Consider the following 17,025-nt stretch of genomic DNA (forward strand, 5'->3'; position numbering starts at 1 on the left):
TCCCTATGAGATTTGGTATTATTAGTAAACACAAAAAAACATTTTCGAAACAAAAAGTTAAATCCACTTTAACATATTGATCTATAAATTGACAAACATCAACCCAAAATGTTTTAACATATTCACAGTTCCAAAACTGATGAAATAAATCCTCTGGATATAAACCACAAAAAGAACAGTTAGTTTCAATATCAGAATTAAACCTTGTCAAATAAACATTGATTGGATAATATCTATGTATAATTTTAAATGTAATTTCTTTAATCTTATTCCTCAATAAAAATTTATTAAATAAGCTCCAAATAGTAGCAGCTCGTTCCACCCTCTGACTGCCCCACTTAAACTTTTCACCTTTCACCCTTGATCCATGACCTCTAGTTGTCCCACTCCACCTCAGTGGTAAATGCCTGCTTGCATTTACCCTGTCTATACCCCTCATAATTTTGTATACCTCTATCAAATCTCCCCTCAGTCTTCTACGTTCGAAAGAATAAAGTTCAAAATATAAAGTTCATACTAATTAAATGTTCATCGTAACTTCTCCAAAGCTTCACGCTAAAGGTGTTTGTGATGTAGAAGCGGATGGAGATACAGGCCACAGGTGCTTTCAGTGTTCTGGAACGAACATGAAGTTGTTAGCTTATTAAAGTAACAGGAGAGTTAGTTTACTTGTCGGTCAGAAGTCGCTTCTGGCCCGTTTGAATGATGCGGCAGCCCTTCCCCAAGGCTCGCCTTGTGTGCCACGGCACCAGTGCACAGTTCCAGGCACCTCAGGGGCTTTCCTTCGTGCCGGACACTCACCCTCCCACGGAGGTCGCTGTAGATACAGGGGAGCCCACGCACCCCTATTAACTGTTAACTAAGTGTCTGCGCGTCGAATGTCTCGTCTCGTGGTTTGCGTAATTTCGATGTTTGGTCAAATGTCTGTCAATAAATGATTAATGTGTCTGTCCCTAAATCAGTGACTTCTGCCTCGCGTGCCCGCTTCCTCGTGACAGCGCGTGGATTTCTTGGTACTGTAATGTTAATTAGTCACTGTAAATTGCCCCATGAGTAAGCTCGATATAACTCAGTTGGGGGAACCCCGTGACTGCCCCGAGATCCCTCCGGGTGTTCCGGTTTGCTCCGAATTCAAACACAGGTCGGTTGCAGGTTAATTAGTCACTGTCCCGTGATTAGGCTCGGGTGAAATCCGGGGTTGCTGGGCGGCCGGCTCGTCGGGGCGGAAGGACTCGTTCGTTACACGCTGCGCTTCGGGTGCTGGACACTAATTATTATTGTTAGACCCTGGAAAATCTGCAAGAATCTGATTTATGTTCGGAATTAATAGATGTTTAAGTTTTGCACTGGCCAGCTCTTCCCTACAGGTGAAACACAACTGCGGTGAATAGTACTGGAAGGTTGCTCGTTTCCCTCTCTGCAGACGCTGCCGTATTTCCAGTGTTATCTGTTCAAATGGAAGATTTCCAGTAAATAGTGTTATGATTTTCAGGATATGAGCAGTTGTTTGAAATGCAGCAGAGGAGGTCCAGTAGTCTTCCTGAAGAACTCCTTGTACAATACTATGAAGAATTCTGGTGTCTATTAGTCCAGGGAGCAACTAATTGTCACAACTCTGTGTCCTGGCCAGAAACCTTCCTTCTCCATACAACTTTGGCCAGAATTAAAATTATACCAAATTCCAAGGTGGTGAAAGCAAGTGTCAGCACCCACTTATTTCTTGTTGGAACATCTTCCGTTTTCATTTCTGTGGAAGGAAGGAAAACGTTTTGCATTACCCCAGGTTTCTGTTTAAGGTACATTCATCATCAGAGAGAAATTATATCTCAGAATGTTACCTATTGATCTTTGGGATGGTGCCTCAAGATAATTTCACAGATCCAAAAGTCTCTGGCTATCCACTCTTATCATCTTGTATACCTCTACCAAGTCTCATCCTCTTTCTCCCCAAAGAAAAAAAGCCCTAGCTCGCTCAGCCTGGACACGCGCTCTAATCCAGGCAGCATCCTCGTAAATCTCCTCTGCATCCTCTTGAAAGCTTCCATGTCCTTCCTATAAGGAGGCCATTGGAACTGAACACAATATTTCAAGTGTGGTCTAACCAGGGTTTTATAGAACTGCAATATTACCTCGTGGCTCTTGAACTCAGTCCCCTAACTAATGAAGGGAAACACTCCATACTCTTCCTTCACCACCCTAGGAACTTTAAGGGATCTACAGACGTGGACCCCAAGATCCCTCTGCTCCGCCCTGCTAAGAATTCTGCCATTAACCCTGTAACCTACGATGACCTGCTACACTATCCACAACTCCACCAACCTTCATGTCATCCGCAAACTCACTAACCCATCCTTCCACTTCCTCATCCAAGTCACTTATAGAAATCACAAAGAGGAGGGGTCGCAGAACAGATCCCTGTGGAAAATGACTGGTCACCGACCTCCAGGCAGAATACACCCCATGTATTACTACCCTCCATGCCCCGTGGGGAAGCCATTTCTAAATCCACACAGCCAAGCTTCCATGGATCTCACGCCTCTTGAAGTTGTAGATGGGCCCTCAATGGGGAACCTCACTGAACACCTTACTAAGCTCCATCCACACTACATGCATCAGTGTTCCTCAGAAAAAATGTCCATCAGGCTCTTGGCAAGCATAACAGCCTGACCTATTATTCACAAAGGTCTAGAACACCTTGGGGTTTTCCTTAGTGCTACCTGCTAAGACCTGCTCATGTCCCCTGCTAGCTCTCCCAAATCCGGAGGAACTCAGCAGGTGTGGTAGCACCTGTGGAACTGAATAGACAGTCGATACTTTGGGCCGAGAAGGAGGATGGAACCTGGGGGAGGTGAGAAGATGTAAAAGGTCAGAGTGGGAATTGGAGGGGTAGGAGAGGAGGAAAGCAAGCATTTTAATTCCAATTCCCATTCCCTTTCTGACATGTTGGTCCATGACCTCCTCTTGTGCCAGGATGAGGCCACCCTCAGGGTGGAGGAGCAACACCTGGGTGGGTAGTCTCCATCCTGATGGTATGAACCCCTCTTCTTCTATTCCCCAGTCTGGCCTCTGACCTCTTCTCACCTGCCTATCACCTCCCCCTGGGTCCCCTCCTTCCCTTTCTCCTATCGTCCACACTCCTCTCCTATCAGATTCTTCCTCTCCTGCCCTTTACCTTTCCTACCCACCATGAGAGTGTGGAATGAGCCGCCAGTGCAAGCGGTGATTTGAGCTCGATTTCAACCTTTAAGAGAAGTTTGCATGTGCACATGGATGGTAGGGGTATGGAGGGATATGGTCCCAGTGCAGGAGGTTTAAATGGTTTAGCATGCACTAGATGGACCAAAGGGCCTGTTTCTGTGTTGTACTTTTTTTTATCACTCTTTGACAAAGCATGCCGACAATCTCTGACTTGCCAAATTTATAGAAATCCAAACCCTGAGTATTTTCCCCATTAATTTCCCTACCACTCATGTACTGAAAGGCCCATCAGCCTGCAGGTTAAAAGGCAAAACTAGTCAACATACCTATGGAAAGATCAAAAGTTCTTGAAACTGACTGATGTAAAACTTCATTTCTTAAAATGAACATGTAGCCAGAACTCTTGTTGACATTGCTGACTCTCAGAACGCTTTGCAGTAAGTATAAGCCATTGGCATCTTGTTGGTATAAGGTCTCAGACTGAGAGGAAATATTCTCCCTTTCGTTATCGTACCAAGAAACAGTGGCTGCAGGATAACCTCTGGTCTTGAACGTAAATACCATCGCTGATGGAGTTAATCTGATAAACAGGTTAGGTTCCTCATAGTAAGCTGCGGAATAAAAGATTTAGAAATAAAGTCGAAACTGGTCATAAAAATAATTCCAGTCAGAAACTTTGTTACACTAAAGAACAGTGCATGATTGTGTCATAAAAGAGTTGCAGACATGTAGGACGATAACCAGCTAAAGATAATTGCTGAGAAAATACTCAATTTATTGAAATATCCGAACAATTTTATCTGAGATTATCACCCACCAATACACCCGCTGGTCACTGCCAAAACGAAGTGGAATTTAATATGTGAAGCTTAAATTTTCAGTAAGGCCACGATAGATTCTTAAATTAAATTAAATTCCCTGAGCTTTTGCATCAAACTCAGGGCCTGTACCCTGGTTTGCAGCCTCTGGGGGAGAGGCATCTGAGCTGGTGTAGTCCACCGGGGGTGGTGTGCTGCACCATCCGGCTGGAGTTGGGGTGTTCACTCGGTGACCGAAGACGAGCGCTTTTGTGGTCGACTGAAGATTTCAATGGACTGAAGTGTCTGGACCATCTACAATTATATTTTGCGTGGTAGCAGTGTCCAGGCTGGAGTATACAGGCTCTACAGTGGTCAACTGTGGATTGATGGCACGAGTTTTTTATTCTTTTATTGTGTGATTTGTGATACCATCTTGTGTGTGCTTTGTGCTGTGGGTGACTGTTGGTACTGTGTTTTGCACCCTGACCCCGGAGTAACGCTGTCTCGTTTGGCTGTATTCATGGGCATTCATGTATGGTTGAATGACAATTAAACTTGAATTGAAAAGTGGAGGAACGAGTGGAGCATAGAATTTCCACCCTGTGCACACCTACTCTAACAAAAATAGGTGCTGAAATCAGGAGAGTCGATACTTCAGGTTGACAACCTCATTGTTCAAATTAAATTTGTATTGATGTATGTATGGATCACCATATACCACCCTGAGATTCATTTTACTGCAGGCATTCACAGTAAAACAAAGAAATACAATGAATCGTTTGAGTCAATCACACAGACTGACAAGCAATCAATGTGCAAAAAGACAAAGTGCAAATACATTAAAAAAAATTAATGAACAAATAAATAATACTGAGAACATGAGTTGTAGAGTCCATGAAAGGGAGTCCATAGGTTGTGGAAACAGTTGTGGTGAGTGCAGTTATCCAGAATGGTTCAAGAGCCTAATGGTTGAGGGGTAGTAACTGCTCCTGAACCTGGTGTTGCGGGTCCTGAGGCTCCTGTACCTTTTACCTGATGGCAGCAGAGCATGGCCTTGAAGGTGGGGGTCCTTGATAACAGAAGCTGCTTTCCTGCGGTAGCGCTCCTTGTAAATATGCCCAATTTTTCACCAGAATTGAGACATGTTTGACATCAAAGACACAATAAGATGTAGAGAACAAAGGGAGCATCTCTGATATACATCATGGCTTGCTATGGAAACACCATTATCCAGGACAGGAAAACTCTACCAAAAGTGGTGGATACAGCCCTGTCCTCACTGGCAAAGCCCTCCCATTTACTAGGAGCACTACCACGAGAAAGCAGCGTCCATCATCAATGAACCCCCCTCCCCCGCCACCCATCCAGGCCACGCACTCTTCTCGCTACTACCATCGGGCAGGAGGTAGAGGAGCCTTAGGTCCCACACCACCAGGATCAAGGACAGTTATTACCCCACAACCATCGGGCAGGAGGTAGAGAAGCCTTAGGTCCCACACCACCAGGATCAAGGACAGTTATTACCCCACAACCATCGGGCAGGAGGTAGAGAAGCCTTAGGTCCCACACCACCAGGATCAAGGACAGTTATTACCCCACAACCATCAGGCTCCTGAGCCAGCGTGAATAACTTCACTCATCTCAACTCTGAACTGTTTACACAACCTACGGACTCACTTCCAATGACACTACAACTCACATTCTCAATATTACTATTTATTTATTTTGTACTTGTACAGTTTGTCTTTCATCTCCTGCACGTTGGTTGTCTGTCAGTCTTTGTCATTTATGATTTTTCGTAAATTCTATTGATTTTCTTTATTTTCCTGTAAATGCCTGCAAGAAAATGAACCTCAAAGTTGTCCATGGTGACATATACGTTCTACGATATTACATTTACATTGACTCTTTGGGTAGTGATCCAGAGCAGTTGGGAACTACATTTTGGTGATACTGGTTGAAGCAGGGTGGTGAAGTCATGTGAACATCAGATGATCTGCATGGGAGAGGATGCTATAAAAAGGGGGAGGTGCTTGACGAAAGGAGAGAGTAAAGGGCAAGAAAATGGCACTGAGGGAGAAGATCCATAAAACATGGGAGCAAAATTAGGCTATTGGGCCCATTGAGTCTGTTCTGTCATTCGATCATGGCTGATTCATCTTCTGCCTTCTCCCCGTAACCTTTAAAACGTTGTCTAATCAAGGACCTATCCAGCTCTGCTTTAAATGATTTAGCCTTCACAACCATCTGGAAGTCTCAGAATACAAAGACGTACCTTTAGAATAGATATGAGGAGGAATTTCTTTAGCCAGAGGCTGGTGAATCTGTGGGATTCTCTGCCACAGGTGGCTGTGGAGTCCACATCATTGGGTGTGTTTAAAGCAGAGGGTAATAGATACCTAGACACCAATAAGGTGCTTTAGATCATCCACAGAAACAGAATAGCTCCCACCCAGCTGGTAACCTCCAGTGGCAGATCCTTCACTATAACAGTGTTGTCAAGTCTAGGGACCACCCCTGGCTCCATGAGGAGTGCAGAATGGTGTGGTGGCACCATCTGCCGATATACCTAGACATGAATTCCCAGTCTGGCCAAGATACAATGCAGGTCCACAGGCATGATTAACGACAGTTAGCTAACCCATGGACGAGGGAAATCATGTTCAAAAGCAATCATTCCTAACCTAGGGTCAACAGACCCCCGAGCTTAATGATAATAGTCCATGGCATAAAAAGGTTGGGAACCCTTGTTCTAAAGCCTTATCACAACCATTGACAAATGCGATTGGAGAATTAATCAGTTGGAATTAATTTGGAAGATGTATAGTAGCTCAATTGGTTGACAGTTGGGTTGAGTTGTTCTCCGATCTTGGCAATTCACTTGCAAATGTTTCATTACCATACAAGGAGACAGTGTCAGTGCACTGTCAATTGTGATGTGCCCTCCAAATGCCTGGCCTTATCAATCAGCTGATTGGTCATCATTTCGGGAAGTCATATGTAATGTGGGGAGGAAATCTCGTCGCTGGTTGGCTGTGTGGTGAACTTTGTGTGTTGTCCTCTGGAATTTGCTCACATCTGCTCATAAATAAGATCACGGCCTCGTGCTTGTTTACAGAATTGTTCACAGAGAACCACACCAGAGAATTCCAAGAAAATTCAGCTGGTTGAAAAGTATATAAAGGCCAAGCATTTGGAGGACACTTGCAATCAACAACACACTGACGATACCTTTGCATGGTGACAAAATGTTTGCAAGTAAATTGCCAAGATCAGAGAACTATTAGTCAGTCGACAGGAATAAAAGGCCCCGAGACCATGTTTGTTGTACAAGACTGGACTAATTCAGCTCCTATGTCTAAGGGTTTGATGTTATCCCCAGCGTGGAGTACATTAAAATCATAATACAATCAATTGCTGCTTCACCCAGGGTTGTCCATGTCCCAGGATATGTGGAAGAGTGGAGGAGAAGGGGGGGGGGGGGCCTGCATCAGAACGTCAGGTCTCCAGCAGCTGCAGCTCTTGTTTTTAAATTAGAAATATTGCTGCCATCAGATCATGATATGACACTGTGTGGTAATCACCAGTGACTTTATCATCTAGTACTCATCAGTATTGCAGAAGCCATGGAGATACAGTGGGTTTGGGTAGGCGACAGGCACATGCAGATCTTCTCCAATCTAGAACTGTCATACAGTCACACCACACAGAAACAGGCCCATCAATCCAACTAGACAACAGCAATACCTCTGTCAACACCGTCATTCCCTCAGTAGTAATCAACAAGCTTCAAAACCTGGGCCTCTGTTCCTCCCTCTGCAACTGGATCCTTGACTTCCTTACTGGGAGATCACAGTCATTGTGGATCAAAAATAACATCTCCTCCTCATTGACAATCAACACTGGCGCACCTCAAAGATGTGTGCTTAGCCCACTGTTCCACTCTCTCTACACCCATAGCTATGTGGGTAGGCACAGCTCAAATGTACTGCATAACGATGATACAGATGCTATCGGATGGTGATGAGGAGGTGTACAAGAATGAGATAGTGGTGTCATGAAAACAACCTTGCACTCAATATCTGGAAAAACAAGGACTTCAGTGATGCTGATATAAAACCACAAAACTCAAAATGTGTCTGTGATAAGAAACCTGATTGTCATTTTGCTGACTCGTCCCATTTGCCTGCGGTTAGCCCAAAACTCTTCCAAACTTTTCCAATCTGTATACTTTTCTAAATGTCTTTTGAAAGTTGTTATTGTACCTGTCTCAACTAGCTCATTCCACATAAATACCACTCTTGTGTAATAAAAAGTTGCCCCTCAAGCTCCTAATAAATCTCTTCCTTCTCATCTTAAACTTACACCTTCTAGTTCTTGATTTCCTCATCCTGAGAAAAAAAGACTACTTTCAGATTATCTTTCACCCTCACAAGACCATAATATATAGGAGCAGAATTGGGCCATTTGGCCCATCGAGTCTGCTCCATCATTTCATCATGGCTGATCCATTTCCCTCTCAGGCTCAATCTCCTGCCTTCTCCCTGTATCCTTTCATGTCCTGACCAATCAAGATTCTATCAACCTCTGCCTTAAATATACCCAATGACTTGCCTTCCACAGCCGCCTGTGGCAATGAATTCCACAGATTCACTGCCCTCTGGTTGAATCCCTCTGAATCCCCATTCTAAATGGATGTCCCTCTGTTCTGAGGCTGTGCCCCCTGGTCCTAAACTCCCCCACCATAGGAAACTTCCTCTCCACATTCTCACCAGCCTCCTGTACAACCGCATCTTCCTTCTCAGTGCTTTGACACCTGAAGGCCAGTGTACCGATGATGTTCTGCACCACCCTGTGTACCCTGACTCCTCTTTCAGGGGTCCGTGCACTTGCACTGTTCTAAGGCTCAGGTTGGATCAGTAGGCCTTGCTGAGGGGCCATGGGGTTCAGTGTGAAGCATCAATGGGAGAAAAATCAGAGGAATCTTGCATGTACCTGCAAATGTGAGTGAGACAATCCCTTGACCACTTGCTTTTAAACTACCGACATAGCAGAGGTACTGTCCAGCATCCTCAGGCCTCACCAAATCCAGTCGCAGTGAGGCATTCCCATTTTTAACGTTGTCAGGGAATAAGCTTGTCCTCCCTGAATACTGAGGGCTTTGGCGATTCAGTTGCTCTTTGCCATAGTAATAACTGTAAACAACCTCCTCTGTACCGACACGTTGCCAGTTGATGACCAACTCGTCCAGTCCTATCTCAGCGTTAACAGGGAAGCTACACGTCAATACTGTGTACCGGCCGTAGACAGCAGTCACTGGTGTTTCCGGTGTACAAACTTGAAACTCGACTGAAAGTGAGAAAAAGCATCAGATTACCAACAATCTTCAAATCAGAACCAGGTTTATTTTCACTGATATATATTGTGAAATTTCTTGTTTTGTTATAAATTACAAAAGGAATATATTAAAAATAATATATGGAGCAAAATAGTGAGGTAGCATTGACAGGTACAACGACCATTCAGAGATTCAATGGCAGAGAGCAAGGAACTGTTCCAAAGATGCTGTGTGTGCACCTTCAGGTTCCTGGACCTCCTTTCTGATGGTAGCAAAGAGAAGAGGGCTTGTCCTTAATGGGGGGGCGCCTTTTTGAGGAAATATCTTTTGACCATGTCCTTGGTGATGGGGAGGTTGCTGCCCAGGGTGGATCTGGCTGAGTTCATAACCCTCTGCAGCTTTTTCCAGTCCTCTGCAGTGGTCCCTCCATACCAGACGGTGATGCAGCCAGTCGGAATGTTCTTCATGGTACGTCTGGAGAAATTTGCTAGAGCCTTTGGTGACAAACCAAGTCTCCTCAGCTCCTAATGAAATATAGCCGCTGTCGTCCCTTCTGTGTAGATGCATCAGTATGTTCGGCCCAGATAGATCCTCAGAGATGTTGAGGTCCAGGAGCTTGAAACTGCTCAGTTCTACCCTTTCTTTTCAATCATCAACCCAATATTTGATCCAGGCAACACGTACAACACACTGGAGGAACTCAACACGTCGGGCAGCATCCGTGGAAACAAGCAGTCAACATTTCGGGACGAAACCCTTTATCAGGACTGAAGAGGGAGGGGGCAGGGCCCTATCAATATTTGATCCAGTTTGCCAACCCACACATCGCTTGTCTTAGAAATTTCCCATTTCCATAATTGCATTAATATGTTCACAGTATATGCCTGTAATTGTATCAAAATTGGCAAACAAGCCATTTATCTTATCACTCATTATATATTGAAGGGTCACCATCATCATGTACCCTGTTGTGCGACGTAGGCAATCACGGTCTATGACCATGATGGTTCTTGGCAAATTTTTCTACAGAAATGGTTTGCTATTGCCTTCTGGGCAGTGACTTTACAAGACGGGTGACCCCAGCCATTATCAGATTGTCTGCCTGGGGGGGGGGGGGGTGGGGGGGGGGGGTCAGTGGTCGCATAACTAGGACTTGTGATGTGCACCGGCTGCTCATATGAACATCCACCACCTGCTCCCATGGCTTCGCGTGACCCTGATCGGGGGTGGGGGAGGTGCTAAGCAGGTGCTACACCTTGCCCAAGAGTAACCTGCAGGCTAACGGAGAGGAAGGAGCACCTCACACCTCCTTTGGTAGAGATGTATCTCCACCCCACCACGCTTTTGAAAGGGCATTATTTGAAAAGGGTTTAATAAAGCACTGATCTGAAAGATGAAATGCAGAGGAGGTGTCCAAGGAAGTTGCTGGGACTCAAGAGACTGAGTAATGGAAAGAATGAGGGGTAACCTTATAGACGTGTATAAAACCATGAGCGGCTTACATTGAGTTAATGCACACAGTGTTCTTCCCAGGAGTGAAGAATCAAGAATTAGAAGACATGGGTTTAGAGGGGAGAGATTTAACAGGAACCTGAAGGGCAGCTTTTTCAACCAGAGGATGGTCAATATGGAACGAGCTGACAGAGGAAGTGGGTGAAGCAAAGATTCAAGGTACATTTACTATCAAAGTAGGTATACAGAATACAATCCTCCCACAGGCAGCCACAACATGCGACTCCTTCAAGAAAACATCAAACATCCAAGGTGCATAAAAAAAGAACAAATCGCGCAAATGGCAAAAAAGAGCAAAAATCGCACGGAATATTAACCATCAAGGCCACAGCGACCTCGAAACATTTATACAGGTACTTGGACGGTACATGGATAGGAAAGGTGAGGAGGGAGGTGCCAAATGTGAGGACATTGGACTAGTTTAGATGGGAATCTTGGTCGGCATGGACTGAAGGGCGTTTTTCTGGGCTGTATGGCTCCGTGACAATGACAAAGTTAGGAGCATAATTATGTAAAGTTATTAATATCCCTTCGCATTCCTCCCTCCACCAGTCCCAGAGTATTTCCTGGTCTAGGTACTCTACTGAAACCAGTTCTCTGGGACTTTACAAAATAATTTGATTACCTCAGCCACTTTGGTTCGATTCACTCAGATTAACTTTGCTTCTAATTTCAGTTGAAAAGCTGCAAAGATCCAGTAACCAGGGCAGGTCCAGATGAAAGGTCTCGTTCTGAGACGCCAGCTGTTCACTCCACAGATGCTGCCCGAGTTCCTCCAGCATTTTGTGTGTGTTACTCTAGTAACGACATGATGTTATTGTGAGAGGGATTGAGGATTTCCTCCCACTTTCCAAAGACTTGCGGGTGACACAGTAAAGTAGCGGTTAGCGTACAGCGCCACCGATCAGCAAACGGGGCTCAATTCCTGCCACTATTTAAGGATAAAGATCAACTTTAAACTCTTCTCGGGCTTCCAGCCGGGTACAGGTATAACCGACGTTTCGAAGAGCGAGAAGAGTTCATTCGTCACGCATGCTTTCAGAGATTAACTTTGTCACACCTACATCGGACAAACATGTCGTTTGCCAAACTTCAGGAGACAACATACGCAAACGACGTGTTGCACAATAACAATCACTACAATTCCCAGGTACTGTAATCAATCGGTTCCAGTGAATTTCACAACAGGAAGTGGGAACGATAACAAAACTCCTGTTTTTGTCAATGGTGTTGAGGTGAAGAGCTTCAGGTTTCTAGTTCATCGCCTGGTTGACATTACCACCAAAAGCTCACAAACACTTCTACTTTCACAGAAACGTTGCATGTTCCCCTCCACTCACACCAGTTTCCAATGCACCTTTGAAAGCAGCCTGTCTGGGTGAATAACAGCACTGCACAAAACTGCAGAGAGTTGGGGAAACAGTTTAGCACATTGCAGAAACCAGCCTCCCCTCCATGAACTCTGCCGACACTTCTTGCTGCCTCAGGAAAGCAGCCAGCATAATCAAAGACTCCACCCAGCCCGGACATTCTCTCTTGACCGCAAGAAACTGCAGAGAGTTGTGGACACAGCTCGGCACATCACAGAAACCAGCCTCCCCTCCATGAACTCTGCTGACACTTCTTGCTGCCTCAGGAAAGCAGCCAGCATAATCAAAGACACCACCCAGCCCAGACATTCTCTCTCCTCCCCTCTCCCTTGGGGCAGAAGATACTAAAGCCTGAAAGTTCACGCCGTCACGGTCAAAGACAACTGCTACCCCACATTTAGAAGATCATTGAACAATTCCCTAGTATGATAAGACCTCATAATCAACTTCGTTATGATCATGCCCCTTATCATCTGCCTGCACTGCACTTTCTTTGTAACTGTAACACCTTATTCTGCATTCTGTAACTGTTATTATTGGGTGGTGAGGTGGAGATACGTCTCTATAAAAAGGAGGTGGAAAGTGCTCCTTCGCGCCGCTAGCCTCCAGGTCACCCCTGGGCAAGGTGTAGCACCCGCTTAGCCCTTGATCAAGGTCACGTGAAGCGTCAAGGTGGTGGACGGTCGTACAAGCAACTGGTGCACATCACAAGTCCCGGTTATGTGACCACTGACGTCAGGCAGACAATCTCTGAAGAGTATTGATAATGGCTGGAGTCACCCGTCTTGTAAAGACACTGGCCAGAAGAAGCCAATGGCAAACCACTTCTGTAGAAAAACTTGGCAAGAACAATAATGGTCAAGGGAAGGCCACAATCAGCCACGTCATATGACACGGCACATAATGATGACGATGAAACCTCTCATCCATGGATTAGATCGTTACGTTGCTTCTGATGAAGCCATCAACACTAGCTCACTATTTTTGCTTTCTTTTTTGCACCACTTATGTACAGTACTGTGCAAAAGTCTTCGGCACATTCGGTAATAAAATTCTGTAAAGTGAAGATGCTTTCTAAAATAACAAAATGAAAATTCTCTCTCTCTCTCTTTATATAGTGTAACGGTTGGGGTCACCTGTCTTGTAAGGACACTTACCGGAAGAAGTTCACACCCGGTTAATTAAGCCAAGTGGTGTCAAAGCAGGTTAATGAAAGGCATGGGCCAGATTAACGTGGCTCCGCAACTTGATCTGCCACAGCCCCACATGCCTCCTGACACTAAACCCCACAAGCCTATCTCGCCCAGCCCCACATATACATCCCCCAATCCTACCCAATGGCCCACACACCCCAAATGACTTAGACCACACCCTGATTAACCCTGGCCGCACCCCCTTGTTAGAGCTGGCTTGTGTAAGGAGGAGGAAGATCCCATTAAAGGCAATTGCTGGACCTGGTTAATGAAGGCGTGGGCCAGATCAAAGTGGCAGGGTTGTGTGACACTGAATCTCACTTGATGAGATCAAGAAGTACAAGGGGGAATGGTTCTCCCACTCCCCGCATAATCACAAAACATTTCTGTAGAAAAATTTGCCAAGAACAGACATGGTCATGGGATCTAGATTGCCCGTATCATGCAACATAGCATGTAATGATGATTATTTTTCTACCTCAGTAGTGATCTAATTTGTATGAACAGAGATATCATGATCTTTTCATGGTATCCCAGTCCATGTGACAATAATTAACCAACTTCAATTCATGTGGGTTGTAAAGTCCCAACGTTTTCTGTACAGTGAGATTCTCATTAAACAAAACTGATAATAGTATTTCTCCAGAAAAGCTTTGGTACTTTTTATTTGCATAAACAAAACCTGTTGACAAGGGAAGTTTCCATTTATAAGTTAGCCGAACTTTACAAGCCCTTGTTATCGCTCTTGGCATGTCATGTCTAACTGCTGCTAAACCTCATCAGCACTTTTGTCGTCTCTCGTCTTGACCATCCCAATCCACTCCAGCCTGGCCTCTGAGTTTCCACTATCTTTTAACAAAGACGTCTGAACTCTGCCACCCGTGTCTTTGTCGAGAGTGCCAGATGCAGCAGGCTAGGTTGGAGGAGATGCACATGATCATCTGGAGGGTGTCAGTGAGAGAGAAGGTCCTCTACCCTCATGGCTTCAGGGACAAGTACCAGAGGATGGGAAGCAATGAGCGGACTGGGAAGCCTCTATAAAACACAGATAAAACATAAAACATAGAAGAGCACAACATGCTGCTGACACTTCAGGATGAATTTATCCCTTCCCTCCCACATAGCCCTCCATTTCAGAATCATCCATGTGCCTACCTAAGAGAACCTTACATGTCCCTAAGATATCTGCCTCTACCATCATTCCTGCAATATATTCCATACATCCACCAATCTCTGGGCAAAAAAAAAAATCCACCTCTAACAATCTCCCCCTTATATTCTCCTCCAGTCATCTTACATCATGCCCCCTTGTTTTATCAATTTCTGCCCTGAGGTAAAGTCTCTGGCTGTCCACTCAATCTATATTTTTTATCATCTTGTACACCTCTGTCAAGTCACCTCTCATCCTCCTTAACTCCAAAGAGAAAAGCCCCAGCTTGCTCAACCTCTCCTCATAAGACACGCTCTCTAATCCAGGCAGCACCCTGGTAAATCTCCTCTGCACCCTCTCTAAAGCTTTCATGTCCTTCCTGTAATGAGGCAACCAGAACTGTCTTCAAACCAGGGTTTTAATGGGTAACACATATTTTCTTTTTCACACACTTTTATTCTGTAACTATTTGAAAACACAATAAAAAAAAGTTTAAAAAAAAGAAAGCCTAATTATCCCATCTACTTGTGTGCTCAAATGTTAAAAATTACTGCTCCAACCTTGTATTTCTTAAAGAACCACACAGAAATTAGTAGGAATTAGGCCTTCTTACCTAAAGTACAGTAATCTCCACTATTCATTAAAATGATTATTTTAAGTTAAAAAAAACAAAAAACCAGGGTTTTATAGAATTGCAACATTACTTTGTGTCTCTTGAACTTAAAGTTCAAAGGAATTTTGTTAACAAAGTACGTATATGTCACCTTGTAGAAACTTGAGATTAATTTTCTTGTGGGCATACTCAATAAATCTAACAACCATAATAGAGTCAATGAAAGACCACACCAAACAAGGTGGACAACCAGTGTGAAAAAGACAACAAACTGTGTAAATGCAAAAAAGAAAATAAAAAATAAATAAGCAATAAATATCGAGAACATGAGATGAAGAGTCCTTAAAAGTGAGCACATATATAGTGGGAACAGTTCACTGATGAGGCAAGTGAAATTATTTCTTCTGGTTCAAGAGCCTGATGGTTGAGGGGTTATAACTCTTCCTGAACCTGGTGGTGTGAGTTCTGAGGCTCCTGTACCTCCTTCCTGACAGCAGCAGTGAGAAGACAGCATGATCTGTGTAGTGGGGTTCACTGATGACGGACGCTGCATTCCTGAGACAGCGCTCTATGTAGATGGGCTCAATGGAGGGGAGGGTTTTGCCCACGAGGGACTGGGACATATCCACTATTTTTTGTAGGATTTTGCATACCAGTCGTGCTCAGTATATCAGAGTGTTCCCATGGCTTTTAGGAAATGAGATCGACTGTGCCAGGGCTCACCAACTCTCAGGTTGGGTTTTACCTGGATTACTCAGATCCACACACAGCACAGCCTTGGTCCAACCACATGCAGGTGAATGGAATTCAGATTTATTTACTTACCGTGTGTACACTGAAACATACGGTGAAATGTGTCGTTTGCATTAATGAACAACACCACCTAAAGATGTGCTGGGGCCAGCTCACATTCTGGTGCCTACATAGCATACCCACAATGCTCAGCAAAACAACAACAGTAGCCAAACAAACCCTTTCCCATACCCATGCTCAGACAGGTCACCAACCCCAGTTCAGGCCGTCTCCGGGCCTCCAGTTCCTGGCCCTAGACTCACAGACACTGGGCTTCTGACTTCTGGGCATGATGATCCTGGGGCTTCAATCTTCAGTCTTCAACCTCCAGTATAAACCCCAGGACTTGCTGACCATTGAATCTAGCCTCAACATCTAGACTCACACAGACTTCTGACCTCAGGACACAGTGAGGTGGGGGAGGTACTCTCCAAGCTCATCCTCAGGGCCCACTGACCACTGAGATCGCCAAACTTTGTCCTCAGAGCCTTCTTCCACTACCCTAAGGATTGCTTAGTTGCAATTGGTACCACAGTGGCCAATGGGCTGCTTCCCATGCTGTTCTATGTCCTGGCCTGGGTCATAGGGGGAGAGTGACCACAAGGCAGTACTCAATCAGGTGTAACATCGAAGGAAAACACTGCAGAGCGTGGAGGCATGTTTTTGCACAAAGGGAGGTGGATGTGTTTTTCAGAGGTCTATCATCTCAGTCCCAGGACAGCATCCAGTACCTGCTCACCCTGGGCTGTAGATTCAGCCAGTTCCACCTTGGGCACAACTTTCCCACAATCAAGGACATCTTTAAAAGGGTCCTATTAAGAACCCTCACTATCAGGACATGCCGTCTTCTCAGTACTACCATCAGAAAAAGATACAGGAGTCTGAAGAGATACACCCAACTATTTCAGGAACAGCTCTGCTCCTCCATCATCAGATTTCTGAACACTGGTGCACTTCAGGGATGTCTGCATAGTCCGCTGCTCATTGTGTGCTTGTCCACAATGACTTTGTGGCCAAGCACAGCTCAAATGCTATCTGTAAATTTGCTGACAATACAAC

At 44.8% G+C, this 17,025-nt stretch overlaps 1 protein-coding gene across 2 annotated transcripts in view; it reads right to left on the reverse strand.

Annotated features, from left to right (window-relative positions):
• Positions 1-17,025, reverse strand: part of LOC140715843 (CD276 antigen-like) — a 22,316-nt gene continuing 5,291 nt past the window's right edge. For both annotated transcript variants that reach the window (XM_073028287.1, XM_073028285.1), the window contains exons 3-5: positions 8,994-9,347; positions 3,525-3,809; positions 1-1,747 (exon numbers count right to left, since the gene is read on the reverse strand). In XM_073028287.1, the coding sequence (XP_072884388.1) occupies positions 1,608-1,747; positions 3,525-3,809; positions 8,994-9,347 (779 nt within the window). In that variant the 3' untranslated portion in view covers positions 1-1,607. The remainder of the gene's footprint in view (positions 1,748-3,524; positions 3,810-8,993; positions 9,348-17,025) is intronic.

This window comes from Hemitrygon akajei, chromosome 24 (genome assembly GCF_048418815.1).
Source record: "Hemitrygon akajei chromosome 24, sHemAka1.3, whole genome shotgun sequence".
NCBI classification, from domain to species: Eukaryota; Metazoa; Chordata; class Chondrichthyes; order Myliobatiformes; family Dasyatidae; genus Hemitrygon; species Hemitrygon akajei.